Below are 26,667 nucleotides of genomic sequence, written 5' to 3'. Positions count from 1 at the left end.
AGGGGGTAGGGACGTGGGTCGGGGGCGATGAGACAGGAAGGTGGGGCAGAATGAGACAGGTGTAGTGAGTGCGGCAGGTGCGGTGGGCGGGACGGTGAGGTAGGTGTGCATTGAGGGGCGGTGGGCGAGGCAGTGGGCGGGGCGGTGGGTCAGGTGCGCGGGGCGGGGCCGAGGCAATAGGCGGGGGCGGTGGGAGTATCGTGGGCGGAGCGACCCAGTGGGCGGGGCCGGTTAACGGGGCGGGGCGGTGGGGCAGGTGCTCGGGGCGGGGCCAGGGCGGGGCAGTGGGCGGGGCGCCGCGGGCCCTCCCGGAAGCCAGGGGGCGCTGTGATGGGTCCACGCAGGGCATGCGCGCCCCTCCTTCCGTCCGCGGCCCGGAAACTGGCGATGGCGCGGAATGTGTTGTGAGTGGCCGGGGGCGCGGGCCTGGGGGGGTGGGGAGGGCGCGGTGGCTGGGGGGGCGGAGAGGGGGCGGTGCCGGTCGGGGGCCTGGGGACGTGGCGCTCATGTGGGGCGCCCGCGAGGGAGGGTCGCCCCGCCCGCGTCGCCGGGACCCCCGCAGCCCCCCCCCCCCCGCCGCAGCCCCTCCGCAGTGCAGGCGGACGCACCGGCTCCCGGCGAGCGGACCGGCCCCGAGCGAACGAGCGCCGCCTGCACGCATGCGCGTTGGCCTGGGCTGGGGGGGGGGCGCCGGCAGGTGCCGAGGGCGGGCGCGGGCGGGAGGAGCAGGCAGGGCGGCGGGCTTGGCCGCGGGTCGGCGTGTCCACGCGGCGGCCGGGGCGGCTCGGGAGGGGTGCGGGGGAGGGCGGGGGCGCGGGTGAGTCACCCTCGGGGCCCCGGGGAGGTAGGGCCGGCGGCAGCCCGCCAGGGCGCTGTGCTCGGAGCAGGCCGGGCAGTCGGGAGCTGCCCTTGAGCAGGGTCGGGCTTGGGGAATCCGCGGGAGGGTCCAGCGGGCCGAGGGGCAGGGGGCCCCAGGCGGTGCGGGCCGGGCGTGGGGGGCCCGGAGGAGGAGGCCTTGGACGCCAGGGGAGAGTCCTGCCCTGCCCGCCTTAGACCTCTGACCCTCACCAGGGCGTCCCTCCGGCCCCAGGCGGGGTCTGAGACCCCACGTCCTTACCCGCACAGCTGCCCCAGGGATGCCCTTGCCCCCCTGCATTGCCACAGCTGGTCAGCAGGGGGAATAAGTGAGCCCTTGGGTGGCCGACCATTGGCCCTAACTCCAGTGGAGGGTAAAACAAGGCAGGCCTCTTGTTCCCCGGCCGGAGAGGACGAGGCCCGCAGCCTTCATCAACTGTCCTTCCAGCCTCCCCCAGTGCCCACCCTGCTGGGCAGCTGCCATGAAGCGACATGGTCACAGGCAGATGGCATGTGACCGTTCCGTCCTACCGGTGCCCTGGCCTCCCAGAGCCCCAGGTGCCTGCTCAGCCCTGAGGCTCACTGTTCCTCTCACCTCCTGGCCCTCCTCATCCTCACCAGCACAGAATTTGGTCTCCCTGAGCCCCCCTTTCAGGGTGCTGGTCGTACCAAGCTCAGGGGCCACGGGCAGGGCTGCAGAGTGGCCCCCAGGCTTACGGGTGAGACCCGCAATGGCGCCGGGTCCCTGCGTGCCCAACCCCCCAGGCCTGGCCCCCTGCAGACCGAAGGCGCCCTCCTCCCCTGGCTGTGGTGCTGTCGCGAGCCTAGAGCACAAGTGCACTTGGCAGTGACCGTGGGTGGTGACCTCTCACTGCTCTCCAGCGGCCTCTGCTCACTCTGAGGGGTTTTCAGGGTGGGGGAGTGGGGGTTAACAGGTCCCGGTGATGGGTGCAAGTGACGCCCGCCCCTGCTGCAGGGTGAACTGGGGCTGCGGCCCCACGGCAGGCCAATTGCTTGAGGCACTCGACAGTCCTTTCCTAAGGGCCGCAGCCCACACACGTTGGTGGGCACACGAGTCTTGGGGCCCACGCTGGGCAGAACCGTGCAGTGAACTGAGGGGACCCTGGGCGCTGGCCTGTGGAAAACTGCCCCGTTGGCTTCCTGCTGCTGCTGCGGTGGGTAAACAAATGGAGGTCCGCCAGGGGCGACCCTGGGGTCCTGTGTTCGGTGTCTGACACGGACGCATCCCCCTCCCCCAGGTACCCTCTGTACCAGCTGGGTAACCCCCAGCTCCGCGTCTTCCGAACAAACTTCTTCATTCGCCTGGTGCGGCCCGGCACGGCCCAGCCCGAGGACACCGTGCAGTTCCGGATCCCCATGGAGTAAGCCCCTGAGGAATGCAGGCCGGGGAGTGCCCCCTCGATCTGCTAGGGTCAGAACCTGGCTCGTTTGTGGGGCTTCTCCCCGCTGTGAACCCCACAGGCGGCCCTCTGAGCTGCTCTGCAAATACTGACCGAGGGTTTGCTGTTTGCAGAGCCTCTGGTGAGGCCCGGCTGCCCCCAACTACTGCCCCTCCCCCCGCGGGGGAGCCCCGTGGAGGCCCCACACTTCTTTAACTGCGTGGAGCTCCGCTGTTCCCGGGCGCCTGGCCCCAGGCTCTCAGAGCTGTTAATTGTAGCTTCCAAAAGCCTAGTTTTCCTGGTGGTTCCCTTACTGAGGCCCCAGCGCCAGAGGGACACAGAACCCTGTCCCCAGGCTGCAGGGCCCTGCTGCAGAGCCTCAGGGTGTGACTGTCCCAGTGCAAGGGGCTGGGGGTGGCTGGGCAGGGCCATGTCAGCAATGCCATTTCAGGTGGAAGGAGGAGGGGGCCTAAGCCACCAAAGCCACCATTTTTAGGAAAGGGCCTGGTGGGAGAGCAGCTGTGCACGAGACTGGCCCTGGTGGGCTGGGCTCCTGGCAGCGGGGGGCACCCCCACACTGACCCTTCCCTGGGGAGAGCTCTGCACGGGAGCCTGGCCCCCAGTGAGCACGAGGCTCCCTGTGGCCTCCCCCATTGCATGCGGGGAACGGGAGAGACCCCGGGTGGGGTCACATGGCTGCTGTTCATCTCAGCCTGGCTGGGACTTGCTTTTCTTCCATCTCGATCCCAGGATGACCAGGGTGGACCTCCGGAATTACCTTGAGCGTATCTACAACGTGCCTGTGGCCACTGTGCGGACAAGGGTGCAGCATGGTGCGTGCCAGGCCCCTGCTGCTCTCGGTGGGGGTGGGCGAGCCCAGGCGACCCCTCATCCCAGCCTCTGCGGGGGGCTGGTTCTTGCCCCGGAACCAAGGTGCTCGGGGCTGCAGTGGCTTCCCGGGCGCACACTGCCGACGGGGCAGAGCCAGGGCTGGAGCTCAGGTGGGCAGCCCCGCTCCTGCTCTGGGCTCTGCCCTCAACTGCCTCGGAAGCAGCGTCAGCAGAGCGCTTTCTTCTTGGTTCCCTGACCCCCTCATTCTTCTACCGTGGGCCCCGACCCCCCACTGCACCCTGAGTTGTAGGGTCACTGTGCTGACAAATGGGAGAAAGGGGTCTCCAGATTTCTTCTAGACCCGTTCGGGAGAAGAGACCCACAGTGGTGGCGCTGGCTCCTCACGCCCACTCTGGACCCACAAACCGGTCATGTTCGGGTGGGACCCACTGCCATCTGTGGGAGACCAACCAAGTCTGACGTGTTTGCCTCTTTCTGAAAGTGGGTTCCTGGATGAGTTGGACTGAGGGTCTCGTGCTTGGAGTACAGTGTGTTGTGCTCTCCCCCGCCCCCCCCAGGTTCCAACAGGAAGAGGGACCACAGGAATGTCAGGGTGAAGAGCCCCGACTACAAGGTAGCCTACGTGCAGCTGGTGAGTGGGCTTTGGGCAGAGGCCCAGGTGCTGGGCGTGACTGACCACCACCGTGACCTTGGTGCGGGGGGGACGTGTTTGTGCAGCAGCCCCCGCCTGGGGCCCAGGGAGGCCCCGAGAGGCAGGAGCTCAAGGCCTGTGGCGGGCGTGGGGCAGAGCCTGCACGTAGTCCTAATCCCAGCGAAGCCCCAGGCAGAGCTGGGGCTCAGAGCACAGTCAGCCCCTGGGAGGAGATGGCGCAGGCCCGCTGTGTCGTGCCCTTGGACTTCGAATGTGCTGTGGGCTTGGGCAGGCCCACCCAGGCCCAGGGGTTCTGGGCTTAGACGGAAACCAAAGCTCCTGGCTCTGGAGAGCGTGTCCTCAGAGAGACAGGCCCCTGGAGGACGGGGGTGGGGAAGGCAGTTGATGGCTTGGACCTTAGAGCTGGACCCGTTGCGGGTGCCCCGGGGTCCTGGCTGAGCCCCCTTCCCTTTGGGCTGGGTTGTAGAGCTCCAGCACATTCTGCCAGGTTCTCTTGACCGTGTCTCCTGCCTGTCCTGGGGCATGGGGAGAGGGTCCACTGTCCATCTCCGTCCAGGGGAGAGGCCGACCCACAGCCCCAGAGCCCCCTGCTTAGGCTCCGTCCTTCCCGCGGGGACCCCAGACGAGCTTCGGCAGATGAGCCCTCCCGGAGACGGCCTGTCCCCCACCACCTGCGTGCAAACCTGCCAGGGACGGCCCCGCTACCAGGGTGCATTCGCTGCCCCCACTGTTTGAAACCCCCAGTGGGGGGGCGGCTTCTGGATTCTTCCATACGGGTGTTGACTGCTCCCGTGAGCCTGCGGCGGGAGGCGGCCGCGTGGCCGCTAGATGGCAGTAGCGCTATTGTGCAGACCTCGCCAGGGCAGGCCTCCTGGGGCGGGAGGAGCCGCTTGTTAGGAGAGTGGGTCAGCGTGGCGGCTTTTCTGAGAAACCGTCGCGGTGGTGGTTCTACACAGCCCGTGTCATTATTGGGCCTGATATTTGCCGTGCATGAAAGCAGCCAACCCGGGTGGAGAGAGCGCCGGTTGGCCGTATAAAGGCGCCTGTGTCCTGCGTGTGAAATCAGGCCGTCTGTCTGTCGCGCGCGAGCGGACACCCCTGCGCGGGCACGCGCCACCCGGCCCTCCGCGGGCCAGCGACGGTCACAAGTGGCTTCTGAGTCACCGAGCCCTCACATTCTTCCCCGGGCCCCACCTCAGCCCGCTCCGAGCCCGAGGGCGCAGCTGCCACGGGGCGCACCTCTCTTCCCACGTGAAGCCAGGCAGCGCGGCCGGGGGCAGGGACCCCACTGGGCAGGGCTCCCGCCGGCCCACAGCGACATTCGTGGTGGGCCCCCTGCCCCCAAGTCCTGCACGCCCCGGCCCAGCCTACCCCGGCCCGGCCTGCAGACCAGCAGGAAGCTCAGGCCCTTGCCCCCTGAAGGGGTCCCTTGTCTGCCCCCCTCTGCCGGGGCCGACCTCTCCCAGCGTGTCCCCGTGGGCCCCGCTCTGGGGCTTCTAAAAACAGAGCTAATTGTAAAGCACACAGAGGGTCAATCACGAGCACAAATTAAGTTTCCGAATCTATTTTGAGTTGACTGCTGTGGAAGAGCCTGTCCGGCGGGGCGGGGGCCCCATGTTTCCCCTCGACAACCTGATACACATCTCTGCGGACCTGTGTCCCCCCACCCCAAAGGCCGGCCACATGTCACCAGCCAGCCGAAGCTCTCTGGGGCTCAGGCGGTGGCCCGGGGGGCGCTTGGGAGCGTCGGCCCAGGGCCGGTTCCCACACTGCTCTTTCCCCGGCCTGTTCTGCTGACCCACTCTCTGCGCCGTGAAGGGGGTGGAGGGTTCACATTGGGAAAGCACAAGGTGACGGTCCCCAGAGAGGGCACCCGCAAGTGGCTCTGGACTCTGGTGAGAAGGGAAGAACCCCCACCGGCTCCGTGTTCCCAGAGCTCTTGCAAACTGGCATCTTGGTGTTTATATTTTAAAATGTCGTTTCGGGTCCCCCCACCCCTCAGAAACCGGCACAAACACCTCGATGTGTTAAACGTAAGTCCCTGTTCTGGGCGGTCGGCCTGCGTGGAAACTGCCGCCCTCAGGGTTTTACAAACGAAAGAAGGCGCCACGTTGAGCTGGGTGAGCTCGTCCTGCGCCCGGCCGGCTACCGAGGGCGCACGGCCCCGCTGTCTGCACTCGGGCCGCACACCGCGCCATGCGACCAGAATTTATAAACCTTCCCCTCTCGGGTGGGGCGTGCGGGCTGTTTCAGATCATACTTGGCCGCCTGCCCAAAGCCAAATTTCTTTACAAAACAAGGGTCTCCAAGAACCAGTGCACTTTACTGATTTTACTTATTAAAATTTTCCAGATACGGTTGCCGTCCTGCATGCGTTTTTGCCCGTCTGGAAACTGCTGCCCTGGTGTGCGCCCCCCTCCCTCACTCCCCCACCCCCGTGCCCTGATCTTGGGGGGCCGCTCCGTGAGCTGAGGCGAGCTGAAAGGGCACCTCACTGTGGCTGGGGTCCCCCCTCCTCCGGGTCCGTGAGGGCCAGTGCCCTGCACACGTGCTGGGGGTCTGGGCTGGGGCTTGGCCGACGCTGGCACATTCTGAACTTTTAGTGAAAGACGTAAAACCAGTTAATTTGCAAAGCCGGTCTTGATTTATAGACTGCCGCATATGTACGTTTCTTTGTACGTTATATGCGTTTTATTTGCCGAGCTCCGAGCCAGGAGGAGGGGTAGGCTTTAATGTGGGTAAAGGCCTGTAGGTATTTTGGATGGAAAAAGTCTCAGCGCGGCACCAGACGTGATTTGTGCCGTGTTTTCCTGTGCTTCGCTCCTGCCCCCCGGTCCGATCGGGCTGCCCCCGCGCCCGTGAATGGGCGCTTTGCTGGGCTGCTTTTAACGAGGCCTCCGCAGACACCCCTCCACAAAGAGATAATGCCGATGAAAAGGGGCATTGTCCAGAGTCCTGGCTTCCCGCTGAGAGATAAAAGCCAGTGGCTGGCCAATGTGTTTGCGTTCCAGGCAGGGGCAGTGCCCCGGACATGCAGCCGCGTGGCCATCCCCGGGGGCTTGGGGCAGGAGGGGCCCAGGGCCGGTGTGGTGTCCAAGCCCAAGGACTTGTCTCCCGGCAGGCCCACGGACAGACCTTCACGTTCCCCGACCTGTTTCCCGATAAAAAGCAGAGCCCCGACGGCAGCCCCAGCGGCGACGACATCCAAGACAAGCTCCTGGAGGAGCAGCGGCAGCAGCAGCGGCAGCGGCAGGATCCCCGGCGCGGCGGCGTGCCCGACTGGTTCGGCCTGTGACGGCCCCAGTAAAGTCCCACGTGTGGAGCAAACACCCAGGCTCTGTGTCCTCTGTCCAGCGCCCCCCGCCCACAGGGCACCGGCCTACAGGGACACGGTCCAGCCCTCGGAGCCTCAGGCCGGGGAGGGGCGGGGCAGGGGGCACCAGCAGGGTCTCGTGAGGAAGTCGCCTGTGCAGCCTGTGAGGAGGGGCAGGGCAAACGCCACGGGCAGGGGCCGGTCCCACTGAGTGACTGGGGGCACCGCCGGTGGCTCTCGAGCACGGAGGGGTCCGAGGCAGGACCCAGAGGAAGCGGTGTTCAGCAGACCAACCTAACAGGAGGCGGGAAACGGGGGGCGAGGTGGAAAGGACCACCTGCTTGAAGGCCCCGGGGACGGGACAGCATGGGCAGTGGCCGTCGGCACCCTGGGGTGGACAGTCTAGAAGGACCCACAGGGCGTGCGTCGAGGGGCTGTGGCTGTGAGATGTGCCAGCGGCCAAGCTGGCCAGTGGCTCTGTGTGCCACAGGCCCCTGTGGTCGTGCTCCGTGAGCCCTGGGTGCTGTGCGCTGAGCACGCGTGGCGGGAATGGGGCCGCCGGAGCTGGGACTGCCGGCGTGAGTGTGTCTGTGTGCAGGTTTCATGCAGACCGGCTGGGCCTAGGGACTTGGGAGCAAGCCAGAAAGCACCGGGGTTCTGAGCCTGGTGGGCCACACGGCCCCTGAGCTAGGACGCGGTTGCCCCCAGCCCCCAGGAGCCGCATCCTCTGGTGCTGCTATGACCCGAGGAGAGCCCTGCTGCTTCCCTCCTCGGGGGCCTTGCCGGGGCAGCAGGAAGTGGGGGCCCGCTCTGCAACCCCCTCCGCCCTGAGGGACACCCAGACCGGGGACGGCGGCGTCACGTGGGCCTCACGGCTCCCTCCACTTGGAGGGTGAAGGTCCGGGCAAACGCCGCCTTTCAGCGTTGATTTAAAGTGATGGGGAAGGTCCGGAAGGCGCCCGGAGAGCAGAGTCAACGGTATTCTCCTTAGAGAAATAATTCATGGGGCCCCACAGCCCTGAGGACCCCAACTCAAGGCTGGGAGAGGAATCCCATCGTTCATCTGAGCACGTCCAGCGCGGGCCGCCATGCACACCCCACACACGGCCCAGCGCCTCCACCAGCTGGCCTCCCCATTGGCGCCCCGCTCTGCAGCCTCCCCGAGACCCCCGTGTCCCCCCACCCGCTCCACCCCCAGAGGCACGGTCGTCTTTCTGCCGGGGGAGGAAGAAGGGGCCGGAGAGCAGCTGTGTCCTTGGTCTCCCCTGCACACTCCCCGCCTTGCTCCAGGCCGGCAGAGCCCCCTCCCTGCCTGGGGCCCCATGACAGGCCCATGGGAATGAGGGTGGAGGGGAGGGCAGCGGTGGGGGTTGCCTTGCAGGTCCTCAGGAATCCAGGAAGTGGGCCTGCAGCTGGGGGCTGCTCCACCCCACCCCCAGGCTCAGAGCCTCCGGGAGGAGCTGGCTGGACACCCCTCCCCCTCCAGGCTGCTCCCTGGCTGGAGGCTGAGGAGGGAGATGGCCTGTGACAATAGCCCCTTGGGTGTCCTGGCCGTGACTCAGTGTCCCTTCTGCACAGCGGAAGACGAGCTCCAGGTCTCTGCTTGGGGATTAGAGTGGGGTGTCTCTCACACTGCAAACGAGCGGCCAGCAGGCCCTCCTTGGCTGGACACCTCCATGGGCCTGGGTGCTCCTTCCTGTCGGGTCGGTCCCGTGAGGAGCAGGCAGGGCCCCAGGTTGTGGGGGAAGTCCCTGGGCCGAGGGAGAGAGTGAGGGCCCCAGTGCTTCCCCCACCCCCACGAGCCCCCCATCTTCTGGGATGTTCATGTGTTGCCATGTGGGAGGTCTGTTTACTTTGCAAGAGGGAGTGAGAGACCCAGGGACGCCAGGTTATAGCGGGCAGAGGCCGGCAGGGCAGGCTGAGGGGGGCTGGGGCCGGGAAGGGCCCTGGGGCCTGGCGCGTGCTCTGCCCAGTTCCCGGTGTGTGCGGATGAGGTATGGCTGCAGCCGGGTGGGTGCCCAGGCCCCCGGGAACGCATACCAGACCCCCCTCCGCCCCTCGGCCCAGCAGCTGCAGGTGAGGCCCAGCCTCCCAGGGCCATCAGGACGGAGCGGACACCATCTGGCCGCAGTCTCTCCATCAGCGGCTGGTTTTCCTCTTCTAGGGCCGACGAGTCCTCCCCCGGGGCTGCGCCACGCTGTCTCCCCAGCTCCTAACACAGGGCTTAAGTCTCTGACTCCAGATAACAGCGGGGAGCTGGGGCAGGGTCCCCACGCCACCCACACACCAGGCCACGGGGCCCTCTGCTGGGAAAGTGCCCATACAGCTTTCCAGGGCCCAGACCCCCCTTTGGGTGGGCTCCCCACCTTCTGGCCCCCGTGTGCACCCCTCCCCATGGGCCCCCACCCCAAGCAGAGGATCCAGGCCCAGGGACGCCACACTTCCTCTTGCCTCACCCCCCACCCTGCCCCAGGGCCTCCTGGAAGGCACGTCTGGAGTGACCAGGCTCCCCCCACTTCCTGGCTTTCATGTGACCCTAAATTCTGCTAGTCTGTGCAGGAGCATAACTGGGGAACGGCCAGCCCCGTGAGCCCGCCGAGGCAGACGTGACGGCCCGTGTCCCGGCCCGGGGGCTGGGGGCTGGGTGAGGCGTGGGTGGGTGCTGGGTGGGGAGCGGCGGCCCAGGGCCCCCGCTCTCTTGCCTGACCCGGGCCTCCCTCCCGGCATGCAGGGCAAGGCTCGCACGTCCTCTGCTATCTTCACACGGCTTTCTGGAGACATAGCTTGCATACCCCACCACCCGCCCCTGCAAGTGTCGTGAGGTGTCTGAGCACATTCACAGAGCTGTGTCTCTATCCCTGTGATCCGTTTTAAAAAACATGTTTGTGTCGTCCAGAAAGCAGCCTGTGGCCACCCCCACCCCGCCCCGCCCCTGTCAGCCTCAGCTCTGCTCTCCGTCTCTCCGGCGCTGCACACACAGGACCCGCCCCACGCGGGCTCGGCGGTCGGCTTGGTGTCCCCGGGTCCGTCGTGCTGTGGCACGTCTCAGGATGTGCTGTGGATGGCCACGTAATGCTCCGTGGTGTGTGTCCACGTGGATGGGTCCACTCTCTGTGGCAGACACTGGGGTTGCTTCCCGCTCTGGGTCCACGATTTGGGGGACATGCGTGTCTGTGTCCCCCGGGGGAGGACTGACCGCTCTTCCCGGAGTGTCCCAGGCGAGCCAGACGCTTCTCTGTCCCTAAACGTCTGTGGACGCTGTGCAGAACTGGGCCATGTGTGCGGCTGTCCCCGCCACCGAGGCCTGGGCTCTGCCAGCGGGGCCGGAGCCCGGGTGTGGGAGTGGGGAGCCTCCCTCCAGCAAGGCTGGCACAGGGAGGGGTTTTGGCCCCAGGGACCCCAGGCCCCATGTGGCTGCACCTGGGGCACCCCTCCCCTCGCACACCACCCCGCCCTCACGCTCCGGAATCCTTGTTTGCCCAGGTGTGGGGCGGCTGGTACAGTGTGGGCTGCTCCCCACATGTCCAGGGGGCCCCGGGCCAAGCCCCGGTCACCTGTGTGCAGGTGACTCTAAGTCCCTTCGGGGCAAAGAAGGAGCCCTCCTCTCCCCACTGCCCCACCACGCCAGGACACCCTCCCTCCGGGGGCGACCCCAAGCCACACTGCAGGGAGCGCCCTCTTCTGGCCATTGCCAGCCCCGGGGGCTGCATGGCTTGGGGGGCTAAGGGGCGAGGCCTCCTTCCACCGGCTCAGCCCAGAGGGAGCAGCAGCCACTGCCCGCCCACCGGCGGGAACCCCAGCACTGGGAGACCGGTTCAGCATCTGCGTTTGCTCCTTCCCAACTGAGGTCATCCCAGCACAATCCCCCAAATCACTTCATTATTTCTCGGTAAATAGGGCTTTTCCTAGTCAAAATCATCAGCATTTTTGTGTTGCCCCCACATCTGGCTTTGATTGGCCCCGGCCTCCTCGGATGGATGCTGGAGCCCTGACGTTATGAGGAGAGGCCGGCCGCTGCTTCCCTTGCTTCCCTTCCCGCTCAAGGACCGGGCCGGGGGAGGGGTGGGTGGGGGAGGGAGACCCCAGGCCTCTGCCCGCACGTCTGTGCGCTCCCTGCCTGGGCCCGGGCTCTGTAGGGGGAGTCCCAGGCTCTGCCCCCCATGCCCCATGGCTATGTTCAAGGCCTTCCCTGTGCAGAGTCCCGGCCCTGGCCTTCATCTCCGTGGTGTCCCCCACCCCCCCGGGACCATGCGGGCATTTCATCCCAACCGCCCCCACACACACACCAGGATCTCTGCCACCCCCTGTCCCTGAGAGACACGTGACAGGAAAGCTCTCCCACCCAGCCCCCGCCCCACAGCTCCCCAGCATGGAGTTCAGCGGAGCCCAGCAAGGAGGGTTCCCGGCGAGCCTGACTCTGAACTCTGAACTGAGGGATGGAGGGAGGGGGAGCCCAGCAAGGAGGGTTCCCTGCGAGCCTGACTCTGAACTCTGAACTGAGGGATGGAGGGAGGGACGGGAGTCTGGGGGCTGGAGGCTGGGCTGTGCTGTGCTCACTCCTCCCGAAGCAGGAGCCTGGGAGATGGCTGCTAGCAGGCTCCACCAGGCGCCGGGGGCACCTTGACCCCGCACAGCTATCTGGGTCCTGTGACATTACCTACGGTGCTGAGGGCGGCCCAAAGACCATCCCCCTACCCCTGAGCTGGTGTCCCGGCGGCTGAGCGGCAGACACCAGGGATAGGCCGGGGGTGGCTGGTGCGGAGCGAGCCGGACGGCGTCTGCCGGCGGGCCTGCGCCCACTGCCCGCCAGGGAGGGGAAGCTCGAAAATCCTCCATGGGAGCTGGGGAGAACACCGAGGGGGCTCAGTGCCCCCCGGTGGGTGTTCGCGGGGCCCCCAGCCCCTTCCGCTGGCCGCTGCAGGCCTTCACTCCCTGCCGCGGGGGAGGTGCCTCCCAGAAGCCTTTGCAGTGGGCCCAGGGCAGGGGGGACGCGCCCCCTTAAACAGAACAAGGTGCTGGCCTTTCATACCTTCGCTTTACGAAGTGTTGGGAATTCCGACGGCCCAAGCAGCTGGATGTTCCCCAGCAGGTTCTCCCTGGGACTTCACCGGCGGCCAGGGCCCTAAATAATTCTTATAAAAACCATGTCAGCCCCCAACTGTGTGATATCTGATTTGTAGCACTAATAAAACCCCACGTCCGCTGCCAGAGGGGGCCGCGCGAGCCCGGCGCTGAAGACGCCGGTGTTTCCTGCCGGTGCGCGCGTGCACACGTGTGCACACATGCGTGCACACACACGCCTGTGTGAGCAAGTTAGTGCGGGGAGCCCTGAGGGACGGGTGGCTCTGGGGCTCCTGCCTCGCTCCTGGCCCCCCGGAACCCCACACGCCTACCGTGGCCTCGTTCACCAGGAAGTGTGCCTGGTCGGCCGGGCAGCCTCAGCCCAGTGAGGAGGCGGGGCAGCCCCTTCCCACTGGACAGCCTTGGAGAGTGGGCCTGGAGGTGCAGACGGTGGGCAGGGTCAGGTGCGGCCCCCAGCACTCAGAGCTGGGGTGGCCCCTCAGGCTTCTCTCAACTGGGAGCCAGCCCTGACTGATAACGGTGGGGCTCCCTCCTTCCAGCTGGTCCCTACCCCCAGCAGCCGGCCTGGGAGGTCCCAGGTGACCCTGGGCCCAGTGCGCCACCGAGAACGTGCTCTGAGCACTGTTGGCGTGACAGCCTGGAAGCACCCAGCTCAGGGCCATCTGGGGGGAGTCTAGATGATAAGCCCCCCAGGACATGGAGGGGCACCGAGGAGGACCCACAAGCAGGGGTGCTCATTCAAGGCCAGATCAGAGGCCTCCGGAACACACGCTGGCTGGGTGGGGATGCCAGCCAGGCCAGGAGCAAGGGCCTTCTGTAAAGGCACCCACCACTGCTGGAGCCATGTGCTCCGGGCCTCAGCCACCCCTTGGGGTTCCCTCCACTGTGCCCTCCCAGGGCCGCCCTGCTCTCCGAGGCCGCAACACCATCTGACGGCAGGACATGGAGACCCTGCACGTGAGGGGCCCTCCCTGTGTTCAGGGGGCCGTGCAGGGCTCCCCGGGGCCCCTGGGCACTGGTTCCTGCCCCCCCAGCTCCTAACAGCAGGCAGACAACGGCCACCCACTGTGGGCAGGGTCCCCTTGCCAACAGCGTGTTGAGGCACAGAAGAGGCCCAGAGGCTTTGCAAAGAGGGGCTCCTGGAGCCAGGTCCTGGTCTCCCCTCAAGCTTGTGAGGCCCTGGGCTGTCGGCTCATCTTTCCTTGTGTGAAGTGTGGGAGCGCTAACGCCAGTCAGGGAGGTGCCGGAGGGCCCTGCTCCCAGGAGCCCCAACCCTCAATGTCAGGCTCTGCTCTCTACCCACGAGTGTCCCGGTCCCGAGTGCCAGCCCAGTCTTTGTCCTTATGGCTGTCAGTCACCCCCACTCCGTGGCTTGCCACGTCCTGTGTCTCTGCTGGGCGTGGCATGTGGGTCTGGGCTGAGCTCCCTTGCCTGGCCATGGTGTGGCGGAGCTCCCAAGGCAGGGGCCCACGGGGGTCGGACAGCCATAGTGTGGGAAGGTTCATGGGGTGTCTAACCCCGCATGAGATTGTCCAGACCTGGGAGGCGGTGCCGGAAGTGGGCGCCACACACCCGGCTGCGAACCCACAGCCCCTGCCCCATGGGCCCCCAGTCACGCCACATCCTTGGAGACGCCATTGGTTCTGTTGGCGGAGGACAGAAACCTCCCTTCCTGCTGGCCCCTGACCCTGGGGTGGCAAGGGCGAGGTCGGCGGGCCACACGGCTGACCCGCCCCATCGCCAGGCCGTTTCTAGTTTGCTCAGGAACTCCATGCTCCCAGGGTGTCAGGGGCTGGCTCGGAGCTTGAACGATCTCACCCTTGCCCTGGGGTCCCCCACTAGCCCCGAGTGCTGCCTCCTGCTGCCCCTCCCTGCTCTCCTCCCTGGTTTCAGGGGACCCTCCAGATCCCCTGTCTGGCTTCAGGAGGCCCGGCAACCAGACAGGCTTCCCGCCGCTGCTGGGGCTTTTTCCCATTTAAGGAAACAAGCCCATGGTTACCCGATTCCTTCCTGTGCCCCTCTCCAGCCCCAGAGAAGACAGGGCGTCTTCCATGGTGACCTTCTCCCTCCCACCCCTCGGGGCTCCTGGGCGAGAGGTGTGTAAAGGAGGGGTGGCCGGCCACCTCGCCCGCAGGCCGGGCCCTGAGGGGCTTTGGGAAAGGACCCTGCCCACTGCCCCCCTTGCGCTGGGGTACAGGTGTGGCTAAGTGTCCCGTGGGCAGATTGACTGAGGCTCTGGGCCTCGTGTCCCCAGAGTCCTGGTACCAGGACCCAGGGACCCACGCCCCCCAGGTCTGCCCTGCACCAGGGGCCACCCGGTGCATGACTGCGCTGAGCTTGTCCCCATGACCCCAGGACAGGGCAGCGCGAGTTCTAGGAGGTGCCCCCTAAGAATAAAAACCTGGCAAGAGGCCCTGTGGGGCTGGTCCTGAAGGAGGCCCAGTGGGATTACGACCAGCTGCTGTTCCCATCTCGCCTGTCCTCACCTCCCAGAACATCCCCTGCCTGCCCCGTACCCCGCCTCACCCTGGCTAAATCCGCCTTGGCCCCTGGGCCAGGACGGAATGGGAAAGCTGCTCTGGGCCTCCTGTGGGGCTTAGGGGGTAAGTGGAGCCGACAGCTGCCCGAGGAGAGTGATGGGGGGCGCCAGGAATGCCCTTTATCTGGAAATATCGTGTTGCCCGCCTGGATGCCGGAAAGCCCGAGAGCCACCCTCCCTGACTCCCGCTAAGACGGGAATAGCTTCGGGAGGCGGGGCACAGCTGTCCCCATCGCTCAACACGGCCCCTGCCCAAGTGGCCTTTTCTGAGCCCCCTGACCTCGGCCTTTCCCTGGGGCTGCTGGCCGGGGCTCTCTGGAGCCCCCAGGAGCAGGAGGGTGGGAAGGGGACCCTCTGGTAACCCCAAGACCCCAGTGCCAGGCGGCCCCAGCCCCAGGTCCTGACACGGGCTCCTTTCTGCTGCATTATTCTCCCTGCTCTGGGGTCCTTCCACCGCCGCCCCAGAACTGGGGGTCAGAGATGGCGGGGGACCCACCGAGTGTGGAGTGCTGTGCAGGGCGGCTGGGGTGCGGGGCAGGAAGAGCGCCCGTGGCCACCAAGGGTCCGTATGCATGGACCAGATAGAAATGCAGGAAGCCTCTCGCACCAGGAAGCCAGGCCCTGACCGCCGCGGGGAAGAGAGCCCAGACGGCAGGACGGCCGGGCGGGAGGGGAGCAGGCGCCGGCCGGGCGCTCTCGGCCTGGCATGCCGGGCCACATGCTTGCCCGCAGGGCTCATGGAACATTCTTGCTGGGGGCCGGGGGCCGAGGGCTGGGGGCCGGGGGCCGGGGGCTGGGGGCCAAGGTGGGAGAGGTCCTGGAGGGCGCTGGGCGCTATAACCGCGGCACGGCGCACTTAGTCACCTCTGAGGTATGGCTCTGGGCCGCACCCCATGTCATCGCCACGGCAACGCCGGGAGGGGCCGGCAAACAGCCCACAACAGAGGGGCCCCCTGACTCCTGGTCATCCCCCCCGAGGGGGTGGGACGGCTTCAGAGACACCGCCAAGTTTGGGAGAAGAGGCTCGTGGGCTGGCTTGGCTCCGGCCGTGCCTGGGGACCTGGGTGCCCCTGTTCTGCCCCTGTGCCGTCTGGCCCCACGCCAGCACACCTCAGGAGGGGTGGGATCTGGACTGATGTGACCAGGAACCCCCGGGGTTCAGGGTCCCCCAGCATGGGGTTTGTCAAGAGTGGGGCTCAGGCCACTGGAAACCCCAGATCTGGGGGCCCTTGGGCCATCAGTTCACAGGACAAATGGCCCCCAGTCCGGATCTCCTTCCATTAAGAGGTGGGGGGACCTGGGGACCCTGCCCCAGCTCCCCCACGCCTCGGCATGTTAGGATCCCAGGATCCTGTGGAGTGGGGCTGGGGAGGGTCACTGGGACAGAGCCGCGGGGACAGCTGCCTGACGAGGGCAGTAGTGTCACATGCTGAGAGAGGGCAGTCCACTGGTGGCCTGTAGCCTGGGGGACCCTGCCCCCACGCCAGGCCCATGCATCCCAGGTGCCTCTAACCACTCCCTGCCCTGGAATGCAGTCCTAGCACTTGGGGTCTGGCCCCCATGCAGCCAAGGGGCACCCCCATTCCAGAGTTGCCTGCCCGGCCTGTGCGGGGCTGCTGCTCGGGGGGCAGGGGAGGCCTGGGGCCCGGGGTCTGGCTGTTCTCTGAGAGCTGAGGCCGAGCCTTTGCTCCCGTGGGGATTGTTGGGGACCCCTGAGGAACGTTCCATCTGCATCACTGGAGGAAACCAGGCAAGCACACTTTGTTCACCTTCCCCCAACCCTGAGCCGATACAGGCGCCGGGGGCCGAGCCGCGCACTTGGCAATGCCCAAAGCCCACTCCCAGGTTTGGCCGCTGGAGGGCTGAGAGCTGATCTGGAAGCAGGGCAGGGTCTGGGGCAGTGGGAGGCGGTGAGCCCCCCAGGACACCGGCCTGGAAGCACAAACGTGCCTGCACCATCTTCCCGAAGAGCGGCGCTGCTGGCCCGGAGGGAGAGGGACACGGCTGGGAGAGGTCGTGTGCGGCCATGACCAAGCTGCCCTTCCCATGTCAGCTGTTGGCAACCTGAGCCGCGCTGCCATGCAGGCCAGGAGCCTTGAGGCCTATATTAGGGTCTGAGGGAGAAGCCACGGCATCACGGGGACACCTGAGCCACCCCAGCTGCAGAAATGTCAGGTCCCAATGCCAGAGAGGCCCGTCCACCCCAAGGGAGGGCCAGAGACAGGCATTTCCGGGGAGTTCCAGGTCGCCCACTGTGGAGGGAGCCCCAGCCTGGGCTCCTGTGCTTTGGCCACCTCCCCCGCCGGTGGCCACTCCCTGGGCCGGAGGGATCTGGTTCTCCGCTCCTCCTGGGGCTGTGTCTTATCTCTGGGAAAGAGATTATGGGTTTCTGACATTAAATTTTCATGCTCAAGTTTTCAGCATGTAATTTGAAAAGTTTTTTTTGTGTTTTTGTTTTTGTTTTTCCAAATAACACCTGGCGGGGAGGGACGAGGATGTTGGGGCTGCTCCCGTGAGGCTGAACCCAAGAGGGGGAGGACACACTGTGTGGCCTGCACCCCTTCCCCAAACGCGAGTTAGCAACTCGGCACGGACATGGGGTCCTTCTGTGTCTGGGACTCGGCCCTACACCATTCCTTGTCTGGTGCCAGCCCCGCTCACGTCTGCTGGAGTGAGCTCAGCTCTGCCCCAGGATGAGGGAGCCTCAAGGATCCTCGGGCATGGGCTACCCTGGGGCCCCAGGCGGTTCCGGGGCCTCACAGCACGTCCGTCTGGGGGGAGACAGTCATCTAAGGGGCCTGGTCGCGCCCGCCCCCACTGCTGGGTAATTGAAGGAGCCTGCACGGAAAGCCCAGTGTCGGGCTCGTCTGTCGGGTCATTTTGATTTGGGGATTTCCAAACATTGGGGCCACGAGAGGTCACCCCGCTGACCCCGGCCTGCCTCATTATGTCTCAGCCAGATTGCTGTGGCACGTGATGGAATCCAGAAGCCCGGGGCGGGCAGCAGTGGGCCGGAGGTGGGGGCGGGGCGGCCCACCAGGGGGTTGCGCGCCGGCTCTGCTCACCCCTGCCCCACCCACACTGGCAGAGCTGTGCCCCCCGGCCGCTGCTGCCCTAGCTCCCCAGCCCAGGACCCTACACCCCAAGGGCGGTCGGGCTCAGAGTGCTGCTGGCTCGGTTCCGCGTCAGCCAGGCCCAGGTGTATATCCTTGTCCGTGCAGGATCCGCCCCGCCTCCCCTCTGAACACCCCGTGCCCTGTGGACGTCCTTTCTTGACTCCCACCACGGATGGGGCATAGCCCCCAAGCGTCTGACCCCCCACCCAAGCTCGGGTTGGTCCACCTTCCAGCCCACAGAGCCCTGTGGGCCTCTGTGGCCCTTTGCCCATCCCCAGCCTGGCAGAAAGGACTGGGTCCCCGACACTGCTGGGCCCCGGCCGGCCCCTCTGCGTCCTGCGTCCTCCTCCTGCCCTAGGGCCCCTCCCCCTGCCTCCCATCACACATTCCTGGGGGGTTTTGAAACTTGGGTCCAGGCCTCTTCCCCCCGGGGACCTCTCCAGGCCCACACAAGGTAGCACCTGGAAGAAGTCACCCTGGGGTCCAGCTCTCGGCCACACACAGCATTTCTGGATGACCCGGCCTGCCCCTGGCCCGTGACCCCTCCCAAGCCCTCCTCCTTTCCTCCCTTAGGACCCCCAACAGACCCCTGAGCTTGGCCCTGTGGAAACTGACCTCACATTGTGGCATGGCCCACTCACTTGTCTGTGACCCTCAGAGAGTGACCAGCCGGGGCCAGAGAGGGTAGCTGGGGACACACAGAGCTCTCCCTGCTGCCCACTAACCCCCTCTTCCTGGACAGACCCTTGGGGTTTGCCTCTGGGCCACTCTCCCAGCTCCTAGGAGACCCCTCCCTGCAGACTTGCACCACCCAGGACTGCCCAGCATGGCCCTTGGTGTCCGGGGCCTGGTGGGAGCTGGTTAGCCCAGAGGTCCGGCCTTCCTCCCTTGGGTGTGGGGCTCCTGAGAGCTGGAGAGCAGAGGGAAGGCAGGGCGGCAGGCAGGGGTGCCTGGGAGGCGCCCCTGGGGCTCGTGGGGTCGGACGGCTCCCTCTGCTTTCCTCCTCGTCCTGATCCCAAGGGAGAGGCACACCGCTGTCCAGGGTTTTGGAGGAAGCCATGGGGAGGCGATGGGGAGGGACCCGGACAGGGACAGCAGACAAGGGTGGGTGCCCAGCCATCTCCCCGGAAACACTGACAACCTAGCCCGAGCGATCCGGCAAGCCCGTCCCCGGGCACAGAGCTGGCAGATTTGGTGGCTGTGGTGTCCTAGAAATGTAATGCCTATGTGGGCAGCAAGTTCCTTCCTGTCCCCTCCACGCCTGGCTTCTGGGCTCGGCAGGTCAGCACTTTCTACAAACTCCACACACAGCAGAGCCTGGCCAGGCAGCCCGTGGCACGCCTCCGGAGGGACGACCGGCCAGGACCCGCCGCATGCCAGGGGCACGGCCATTTTCCCTCGTGCGTGCTCTCCACCAGGCTGCCACCCTCCCTGAGACCCCTTCTCTCCAACCTTCTCCCTCTGTGAGCCCTTCCTGTCCACCTCTAGCCTTCCCCTACTCCCAGCGGGGAGTGAACCTGCGGAGGTGCCCTCCCCTCCCCACCCCTCCAGCCTTGCTTCCTCTTCCAGCCAGCCACACTCCGGCCGCAGAGAGAGGTGGGAGAGCCCCGGGGGGACAGAGCATCCTGGACCCCCCTGGAACCCGGCGGGCGGCCGTGGCCCCGCGAGGCTGGATCTGGACGACTTGGGATGGGAAGCCCTGTTCAAGTAAGGCCTTGGCCGTCTTGGCCTGGTAGCTGGATTATTTCTGGATCCCCAGTCTCCCCACATTTCCAAGGACCCCCAATCCAGTCACACCGGGCTTCCTTGAGGACTGTGAAGAGGCTCCGGGGTGGTCCTCAGGCCACAGTGGGGACCCCACGGTGACTCAGGAAGGGGGCGGCCTGGCACATCTGCCCAGGACGACAACATGGTGGGCTCCAGGTCCAAGCTGTGTGTGGTTCCCGCAGCAACCAGCACTCTGTGCCAGACCCAAAGCTTAGGCCCCGACGGGGCAGCCACTTCCTTGCCCCGGCCAGACATGGCCCTGCTTGGCTCCAAACAAGAGGGCTTCCCTGGGCCCAGGGCAGGCCTGGCTGCCCCTGGGTGTGGCGCTCCCTGCAGCCATTCCCAGAGAAATAGCCAGCTCTCCTGCCCCCTCTGGCCCACCTGCCGACCTACCTGCGTCGCCCCCCCATCCTGGGACCTCCTTGGGAGCAGGTCAGCAACATCCCTGGGCCACCATATCTGCACAGCCCGACGTCCATCTGAACCGGCGTTACCTGCCAACCCTCTGGCCACGGTGGGAGGAGGGACCAGCAAGGACACGGAGGAGTCCAAGAGTGGAGACCACAGGACAGAGAGAAGGCTACTGGTCAGACAAGGCAGGCAGGACAGGTGGGAGAACTTGGGAAGGATGAAGGGTCTTCATGGGGACAATGTGGACATTAAGGAAAAGAGGAAGCGTGCTGGGGACAAGCAAGGAGGACAGGCCATCGGTCCTGGGGAAGGGGCTCCATCACGAGAGTGTCCCTGTGGCCAGGTGCTGGCGTGTGGACCCAGGGAGCGCTGGGGGCTGCTCCCTGGGGGAGAGAGAGCTGTGGAAGTGGGGCAGGGGCTGCAGAGAGGTAGTGGTACCCATTTGGCCAAAGAGCAGCATCTTTCCTTCTTGCCGAGGGAAGCCGGACGGGCCGCCATTTTGTAATGCCCGTGTGTGCCCGCGGGCCCCTCTGCTCCCCCGTGGGCTGGGCAGCGGGCAGGTGGGCAGGCAGGAGTTCCCTGCAGCAGCAGACGCAAAATTTGAACCCACAAATTATTTCAGAGAACGGTGGGATGGGGTGGCAAGCAGTGTGCACCGTGTCTGGAGGCGCTGGTCCCGGGGCCCCATTCTTCTCTTGTGGCTGCCCCACCAAGAGGCTGGGGCGTCTTTGGGCCCCACAGGGAGCAGGGAGGAGACAGGGCCTGTGGAGATGGTGGTCTCCAGGACTGGCTGAGTGCCCTTCTCCCAGGGCTGGGGTCCAGGGCAGGTGCTCTGCTCACGGCCAGAGGTGGGTGCCCCGGTAAAGGGGGCCTTGTCCCACTCGGCCGAGGGGAAGCCCAGCCCCACTGAAGCTGCATTGAGTGACTCAGTCACAAGAGATACGGAAGAACCTTCTAGAAAACCTGAGCCACTCACTCGTCCCTGCCCCATCCCCAGGACCCTCCCCTTGGGGCGAGGAGGGCAGGACCCCATCCAGGCCAGTGTGGACCCCAACCCCCTACCCCTTTCCTCTCTGGGCTTCTGTGCTCTCCTGTGAGGGGACGGCAGACCCGTCACCTGGATGGTTACCCTGTCACCCCGTCAGCTGGATGGCATCCAGAGGAGGTCCCAGAAAAATGCATCGTTGAGCTCAAGACCAGGTTGGCGGGTGGGGGGCAGGACAGGTGGAGCCGTGTGTGGACCGGTCCCGGTTTCTCAGCCCACACTGATTGCTTGCTTAGGTCACAGCTCCCAGCCCAATAGGGCTGGGGCCAGGGATGAGGGCGGGCGGCGCAGGGGCTCCCTCCGGATGAGGTCTGCTTTTCCCAAAGCCAGTCAGGCTGCGAGCGGGACCCACGGCAGGAGCTTACTTGTCCCATGGGAGCTGGGGGCTTGCTTGCTCGTCTGTGAGGAGGGCGCCCTTCTGGGACTCAAGGAGCCTCCAGGAGGGGCCGGGTTCTGCTCTCCATCTCCTGGGAAGTCAGGATGGGAGGAAAGAGGTCAAAGTTAAGTGGGATTGAGGACATTTCCTGCGTGCGGTGGGAGGCAAGCTCCACCCCGGGCCGCGGCAGGATGCCGGGGGCTCCCGAGCCTGCCAGGGCAGCCGTCTGCAGGTGGGGTCTGGGTACCCTGTGGCCCAGAGCCGGAATCCGGGACTCTCCTCGGGTGATGGTTGCCGAAGGGAGGCATCACCTTCCTCTAGGACGGTGCCCTGGCCGGCTCTAGTGGTCTTCTCCAAGCACGCAGAGGAGCCCTCACTGGTCCTCCGATGCCCCAGATGGACCCTGAGGCCCTTCAAGGACTAGCTCCAGCCTAGATGTATAGGGACTGACCTGTCCTGAGCTGGACGGCCAAGACGCGGTGGTGGCTGTGCTGGGCTCCGGCCCAGGGTGGTCTCCGGGTTGGTTGGTGCTGGGAGTTTGGGGGAGAGGGCTGCTTTTGTGGATTGGCCGAGGGGACAGCAGAGATGTCTTCCATCCTGGCCCACACTCCTCCGTCCCGCACAGACACAGCTGCGCGCTGGTCTCCGTCCTGGTCCATCCTCCACCATCTCACCAAGACTCAAGGACCCACAGTGGCTGCTCCCACGCCAGCCGGCTGGGAAAAGGCCCACGCCAGGGTGCACAGGGTGCACGCCAGGGCGGCCAGGGATTGGTCACTGCCTGAATGTCCCCGGACGGATGCCCGTGTGCCCTTGGGCAGCCTTCCCCTCGGACAGGCTGTCCAGGCCGGGGAAACCCTAAGCCAAGGGGATTAAGAAGAAAGGACAGAATCGGCCGTTCCTTTGGCCGTGCTCATTTGTGCCTCATTTAGTGTATATTTGCTCAGTGGGTAAAAACACGGAGGTTCTGACGCCGAGATCGGGATGTGCTCCCATCACTCAGGTCAGCCACTCAGAGGCCCACCCCGCCCCGCCCCACCCCTGCCTCTCCCCAGCAGCCATCTTGCACATTCCTGTGGTCAGCCAGGAGGGCCACAGGATCCTTCCCAAGCGCCCAGATGACCAAATGGGGATGCATGTGCAACCTTCACCACGGGCCCTCCAGCTGGCCTAGGGCCCGGGGTCCTGCCCTGCTGTCTGCCCTCACCCCCAGCCTCCAGACCTCTGCTCCACGTGGGGTCGGAACCTCAAGCCTCACTCCAGCTTAAGCCAGGGGCCCAACCCCAGATGGCGACCCCTTCCTACACGGGCCCTGTCAGTCCCTGTAAGCTGAAGGTGTTCCCTCGAAGGCACCTTGAGGGGGTCATTGGGGACCTTGGGGCCCCTGTGGCGACAGAGCTGGGATCATGGACTCCACGGAGATGCCAGGCCACGGTCGACTTCTCCAGGGTCCCCCCGGCCCCATGGTGTGCTGGAGGCTTCCTGGGGGTGGGGGATCTGGGGGAGAGCCAGGAGGTCCGTCCCAGGGTGGGGCTGGTGGGAAAGATGCTCCAAACTTTCCTACCTGTCAGCGATGGGGCAGCGGTGGTGACCTTGACCACATAACCCAGGCCACCGTAGTGAAAGACAGAGGCCCCACAGAGTTGGGAAAGGACCGGGATCTGGCCCCCACCCCCATTCTTCCAGCCTATTCTGCTGCTGTGCTAAGCCTTCCACAAATGCTCCTTGGGCTCTGAGGGGAGAGCCGGGCTCCGCTCTGCTCTGGCAAAGGGCAAACGTGCTGGACGGGGTGGGGGCGGGCGGACCCCAGCACTGGAGGCTAATGAGGCCCAGGTGCCTTGCACTAGCCCTAACCCTCGCCGGCTGCGGGGGCCCCTCCCACCCAGGAGCGGCTAATGACAACCAGAGGCTGGGAGGTGAGCCCCCTTTGCTGTCAGGGCCGCCCAGTGAAGCCTCCGGACGCAGGTAGGAGGCGGGGCTGGAGCCTCGTCCGTCCGAGGGCAGGCTTGGTCACCTGTCTCGGGGACTTGGGGCTCTGTGCCACGTCCCCCCTCTGTCCACCCAGTGGGGGCCCTTCTGCCACATATTTGCTGTGAGACCTCGGGGAGAACGTCTGGCCTCTCTGTGTCTCGGGCGGCTCCTCTGTGACCTGGAGCTGCCTCCCCGTCCAACTGCGCACTGGGTTCAGGGCCAAGGAGGCCAGGCGTGTCCCGGGAGCTTCTGCTCTGGGAGATGAAGGCCCCTGAAGAGGCAGGAAGTGAGGGGAATGTGCTCGGTGCCACAGCACTGGCCCCTTACAGATGGTGAGGGTGGCTGATGCTGTCACGTGTCCTTGACCACAGAGAAACAGAAACTGTGCGAGGTGGCCCAGGGAGGGTGAGCTCAGGAGCACATGTGGTCACAGAGTCCCACCATCCATTCCGGCCCACCAGGCAGCGTCCCCAGCAGAGACCCTGGGCAGGCAGGCATCCTCCCGCGGGCCAGTCTTCAGGACCTCAGCACCTGCCCTCCCGGTCCAGGGCCCCGGCCCCAGCAGGAAACTGCCTCCACTCCCCGCACCCCGATCCCTCACCATCCCAGTGCCCATGACCTCTGGCGCCCACCTCTGGGCCACGCAGAGCGGGCACCCGGGCCCCAGCTGTGGCTGCTGGGGTGAGACGTGGGGCATTTGGCCTGGGGGCTCCGAGCACCTCCGCCTGTCTCCCAGGGACACGGGGAGCACATCCTCCAGGAAAATCACAGGTGGGCCTGACAGGCCTGGGGAGTGCACAGCCAGCAGAAGGAGTGAGGGCGAGTTTGGGGACTGTCCATTTCACAAGCGCAGGGGGAGAAGACCCTTGAGCACACGGCATGGGGAGGGCTTGGCAATGGCGGGAGGCATGCTGAGGGCCATCGTGCCCAGGAAGGGGGCCATGGCTGGTGTCCGTCAACTCAGATGGACAGCTGGAACCACAGCACTTTGGGGCTCCGTGCCAGCTGATAAGGGCAAGAATTCTGATTTTTATCATGAAAAGAGGACAGAAACACTGGAGGAGAGCTGCCTGCTGCAGGATGCCCAGGGGAAGGCGGAGAAGGATGGGCTGGCACCACCAGGTGGCCAGGCCCACCAGCTCTGGGGAGTACCACCTCAAGCCCCAGGGCGGGCCGACTGACTGTGCCCTCCAATCTGAGTGCACCTGGGCCACCATCTTGTGCCAAAGGGCTGTGTGGCCCATTCTGGACTGACTAAGACCTGGGAAGACCCAGGCGTGTTTGAGAGGAGCCCAGGGTGGATGGTCCGCTGCCCCTCCAGGCTCCCCAGCAGGCAGAGAGAGCCCGAGGGATCAGCAGGGACCTGCCCTTCGCCCACATGGCCCATCACCCTGTGGGCACACTGGCTACTCCTTTCAGTCTTCCAGCTGTGCTTGGGGACAGTCTGTCCTCTGGGCCTCCTGGACACGTCAAGGTGAACCCAGGGGTCCCAGCTCCCACTGGGGCCTGCCCTGTGGCCCCCACCCCGTCCGGGGCTGCCCCACCCCTGTCCTGCTATCAGGCCCACGCTCCGGCCCTTTCCCGGAGGAAGCCCCTGTGGGAAGCCCTTCCCTCCCCGGGCACGTCCTAGGCCCTCTCTGTGGAGCCCGCTGGCCAGTATGCTGGGGTCAGCCGGGCCCATCCTACGTCTGGGGGAACAGGTGTCCGGGCTGGCCGGGCTGGTACCCGCACTCAGAGCCAGGTACCCAGCCCAGGCAGATGGACATTCCTGGCAGAGCCCACGGCCAGCGGGATGCAGTGTTCCCCGCTGGAGGCCCCATCTGCCCCTCTCCGCAGAGGGAGCGGAACGGGGCTGCCAGCAGGAGGGGCTCTGGGTAGCATTCCCTTGGAGCTTTCCCATGACGCCCCCCTAATCTGGGCTGTCCTCCTTGGCACCCCCCAGCCTCACAGCTGCCAGCCGGCCAGCTGCTCCTCCCCCGCGCGGCCCGAGAAAGAGCATGTGTTGGGGCAGTGGAGGCCTTTTCCCATGGCGGGACAGGGCGAGGGGCGAGGAATTTGAGGAGGAAGGAGCAGCGCCCGGGAATTCGGAAAATGCGCGCGAGCCCTGAGTGTTGGGAAGAAGCCGGGCCGGGGATTAGGGGAATCGCAGGATGGCCCTGGGGCCTGGGTGGGCTGTGATGGATGGGGCGCCCTGTCCGGCGGGGAGCGGGGCCTGCAGCTGTCCCCGTCCGTCAGCCCTTCCCGCCTTCCCCAACGAGGCGAAGACCTTCGACCCCAGGCCGCTGCGTGCCAGCCTCCGGCCCTCCCTGCGCCCTCGCCTGCATCAGCTGCAGCAGAGAGACTGGGGTCCAGGACGTCCTGAGCCCCTGGGGTGGGCAGGGGCAGAGGCCGGAGCCCGGGGCCTCCCTGCAGCGTCCCCAGCTTCCGTCCCCAGCTTCCGGTCGCCCTCCACGCCAGGACCTGATCCCTCTGTCCCTGCAGTGTGGGCCCTCCGTGGGGGCGCCCCTCGGAGGAGGGGGCCGAGGCTGCTGTCTGGTGGGTCTGGGCCCTGGGAACCCTCTGGAAGAGCAGCTGTCCCTGCCGCTTGGAGCTGGCTGACAGGTCTGCCCTGGCCCCCTGGGCTAAGCCCTCCATGATTGATTATGGTGGACGTTCACGCCCGGCAGAATGGGCCCGGATAAGCCAAGCAGCTGCTCGGAGGGGCCGAGGGGGGCTCAGGACGCCTCCCCCACCCCCAATCCGACCCTCCTTCCCACCCCTGCCTGCCCTGCGCCACTCAGCTCTGCCTCCAGTCCAGCCTCCCTCCACACCCTCTCACCCCCCCCCCGCCCACCTCCCTCCTGCCCCAAGTGGACCAAGCGGGGGGCTTTGGTGACCTGAAGTAAACCGAGTCATGCCTGGCCCAGCCGAGGCGTGACGGGATGACACGATTACAGCTGTCCCCGCCAGGACCGAGCTGATGCATAGCAGAAAACCCGCTGCCCACACAGGGGGCTCTGATCCAAGGGGACAGAGGTGTCCCCAGGATGCAGGGAACGTGCGAGGAGAGCTGTCCCAGAGTGGGGAGCAGGGAGTGGTCCTCAGCCGGCTGGGGGTGCTAGGGGTGTGTGTGTACGTGGTGCTGGGACCCCTGGGCCCCCTGGAACATCGGGCCCCGAAGGGGGCGGGGAGTGAGCTGGATTTTTGACCGGGAAAACAGGCCTTGGCTAACGTGGGAAGACAGGGGCCGTGCAGGGGCCGCCCATCGAATCTCCCCGACCCTTGGCTCCTGGCGTTTGCTCAGCCGAC

General features: G+C 66.1%; 2 protein-coding genes across 6 annotated transcripts; one reads left to right on the top strand and one right to left on the bottom strand.

The window, feature by feature from the left end:
- Positions 1-298: 298 nt before the first annotated feature.
- On the top strand, positions 299-7,086 carry MRPL23 (mitochondrial ribosomal protein L23). 4 transcript variants are annotated; one of them, XM_047692198.1, is made up of 5 exons: positions 299-404; positions 2,115-2,237; positions 3,006-3,088; positions 3,665-3,738; positions 6,881-7,086. In XM_047692198.1, the coding sequence occupies exons 1-5, from the start codon at positions 331-333 to the stop codon at positions 7,052-7,054; spliced, it is 528 nt and encodes a 175-aa protein (XP_047548154.1). In that variant the 5' UTR covers positions 299-330; the 3' UTR covers positions 7,055-7,086. The 4 variants fall into 4 exon arrangements, with proteins under 4 accessions (XP_047548154.1, XP_047548152.1, XP_047548153.1 ...); XM_047692196.1 differs by lacking the exon at positions 299-404 and adding an exon at positions 507-697; XM_047692197.1 differs by lacking the exon at positions 299-404 and adding an exon at positions 1,597-1,918.
- A 96-nt stretch (positions 7,087-7,182) lies between these two features.
- Positions 7,183-22,316, bottom strand: LOC125078925 (uncharacterized). 2 transcript variants are annotated; one of them, XM_047692195.1, is made up of 3 exons: positions 21,860-22,316; positions 21,398-21,499; positions 7,183-20,081 (listed from the first exon to the last, which is right to left on the bottom strand). In XM_047692195.1, exon 3 carries the CDS (start codon positions 19,577-19,579, stop codon positions 18,671-18,673), a length of 909 nt encoding a protein of 302 aa, XP_047548151.1. In that variant the 5' UTR covers positions 19,580-20,081; positions 21,398-21,499; positions 21,860-22,316; the 3' UTR covers positions 7,183-18,670. The 2 variants fall into 2 exon arrangements, with proteins under 2 accessions (XP_047548151.1, XP_047548149.1); XM_047692193.1 differs by having other exon boundaries at positions 21,398-22,316.
- Between the last annotated feature and the right edge of the window lie 4,351 nt (positions 22,317-26,667).

This window comes from Lutra lutra, chromosome 10 (genome assembly GCF_902655055.1).
Source record: "Lutra lutra chromosome 10, mLutLut1.2, whole genome shotgun sequence".
NCBI lineage: Eukaryota > Metazoa > Chordata > Mammalia > Carnivora > Mustelidae > Lutra > Lutra lutra.
This window is presented reverse-complemented; position numbering and strand designations above follow the sequence as displayed.

Excerpts from the sequence above, each read along its gene's own strand:
- MRPL23 (XM_047692196.1), top strand. The coding sequence starts at position 507 with ATGTGGGGCGCCCGCGAGGGAGGGTCGCCCCGCCCGCGTCGCCGGGAC. Across the intron at positions 2,238-3,005 it reads CAGTTCCGGATCCCCATGGA|GATGACCAGGGTGGACCTCC; the intron begins GTAAGCCCCTGA and ends TCTCGATCCCAG. Across the intron at positions 3,089-3,664 it reads GCGGACAAGGGTGCAGCATG|GTTCCAACAGGAAGAGGGAC; the intron begins GTGCGTGCCAGG and ends CGCCCCCCCCAG.
- LOC125078925 (XM_047692193.1), bottom strand. The coding sequence starts at position 19,579 with ATGTGGGGAGACTGGGGATCCAGAAATAATCCAGCTACCAGGCCAAGA.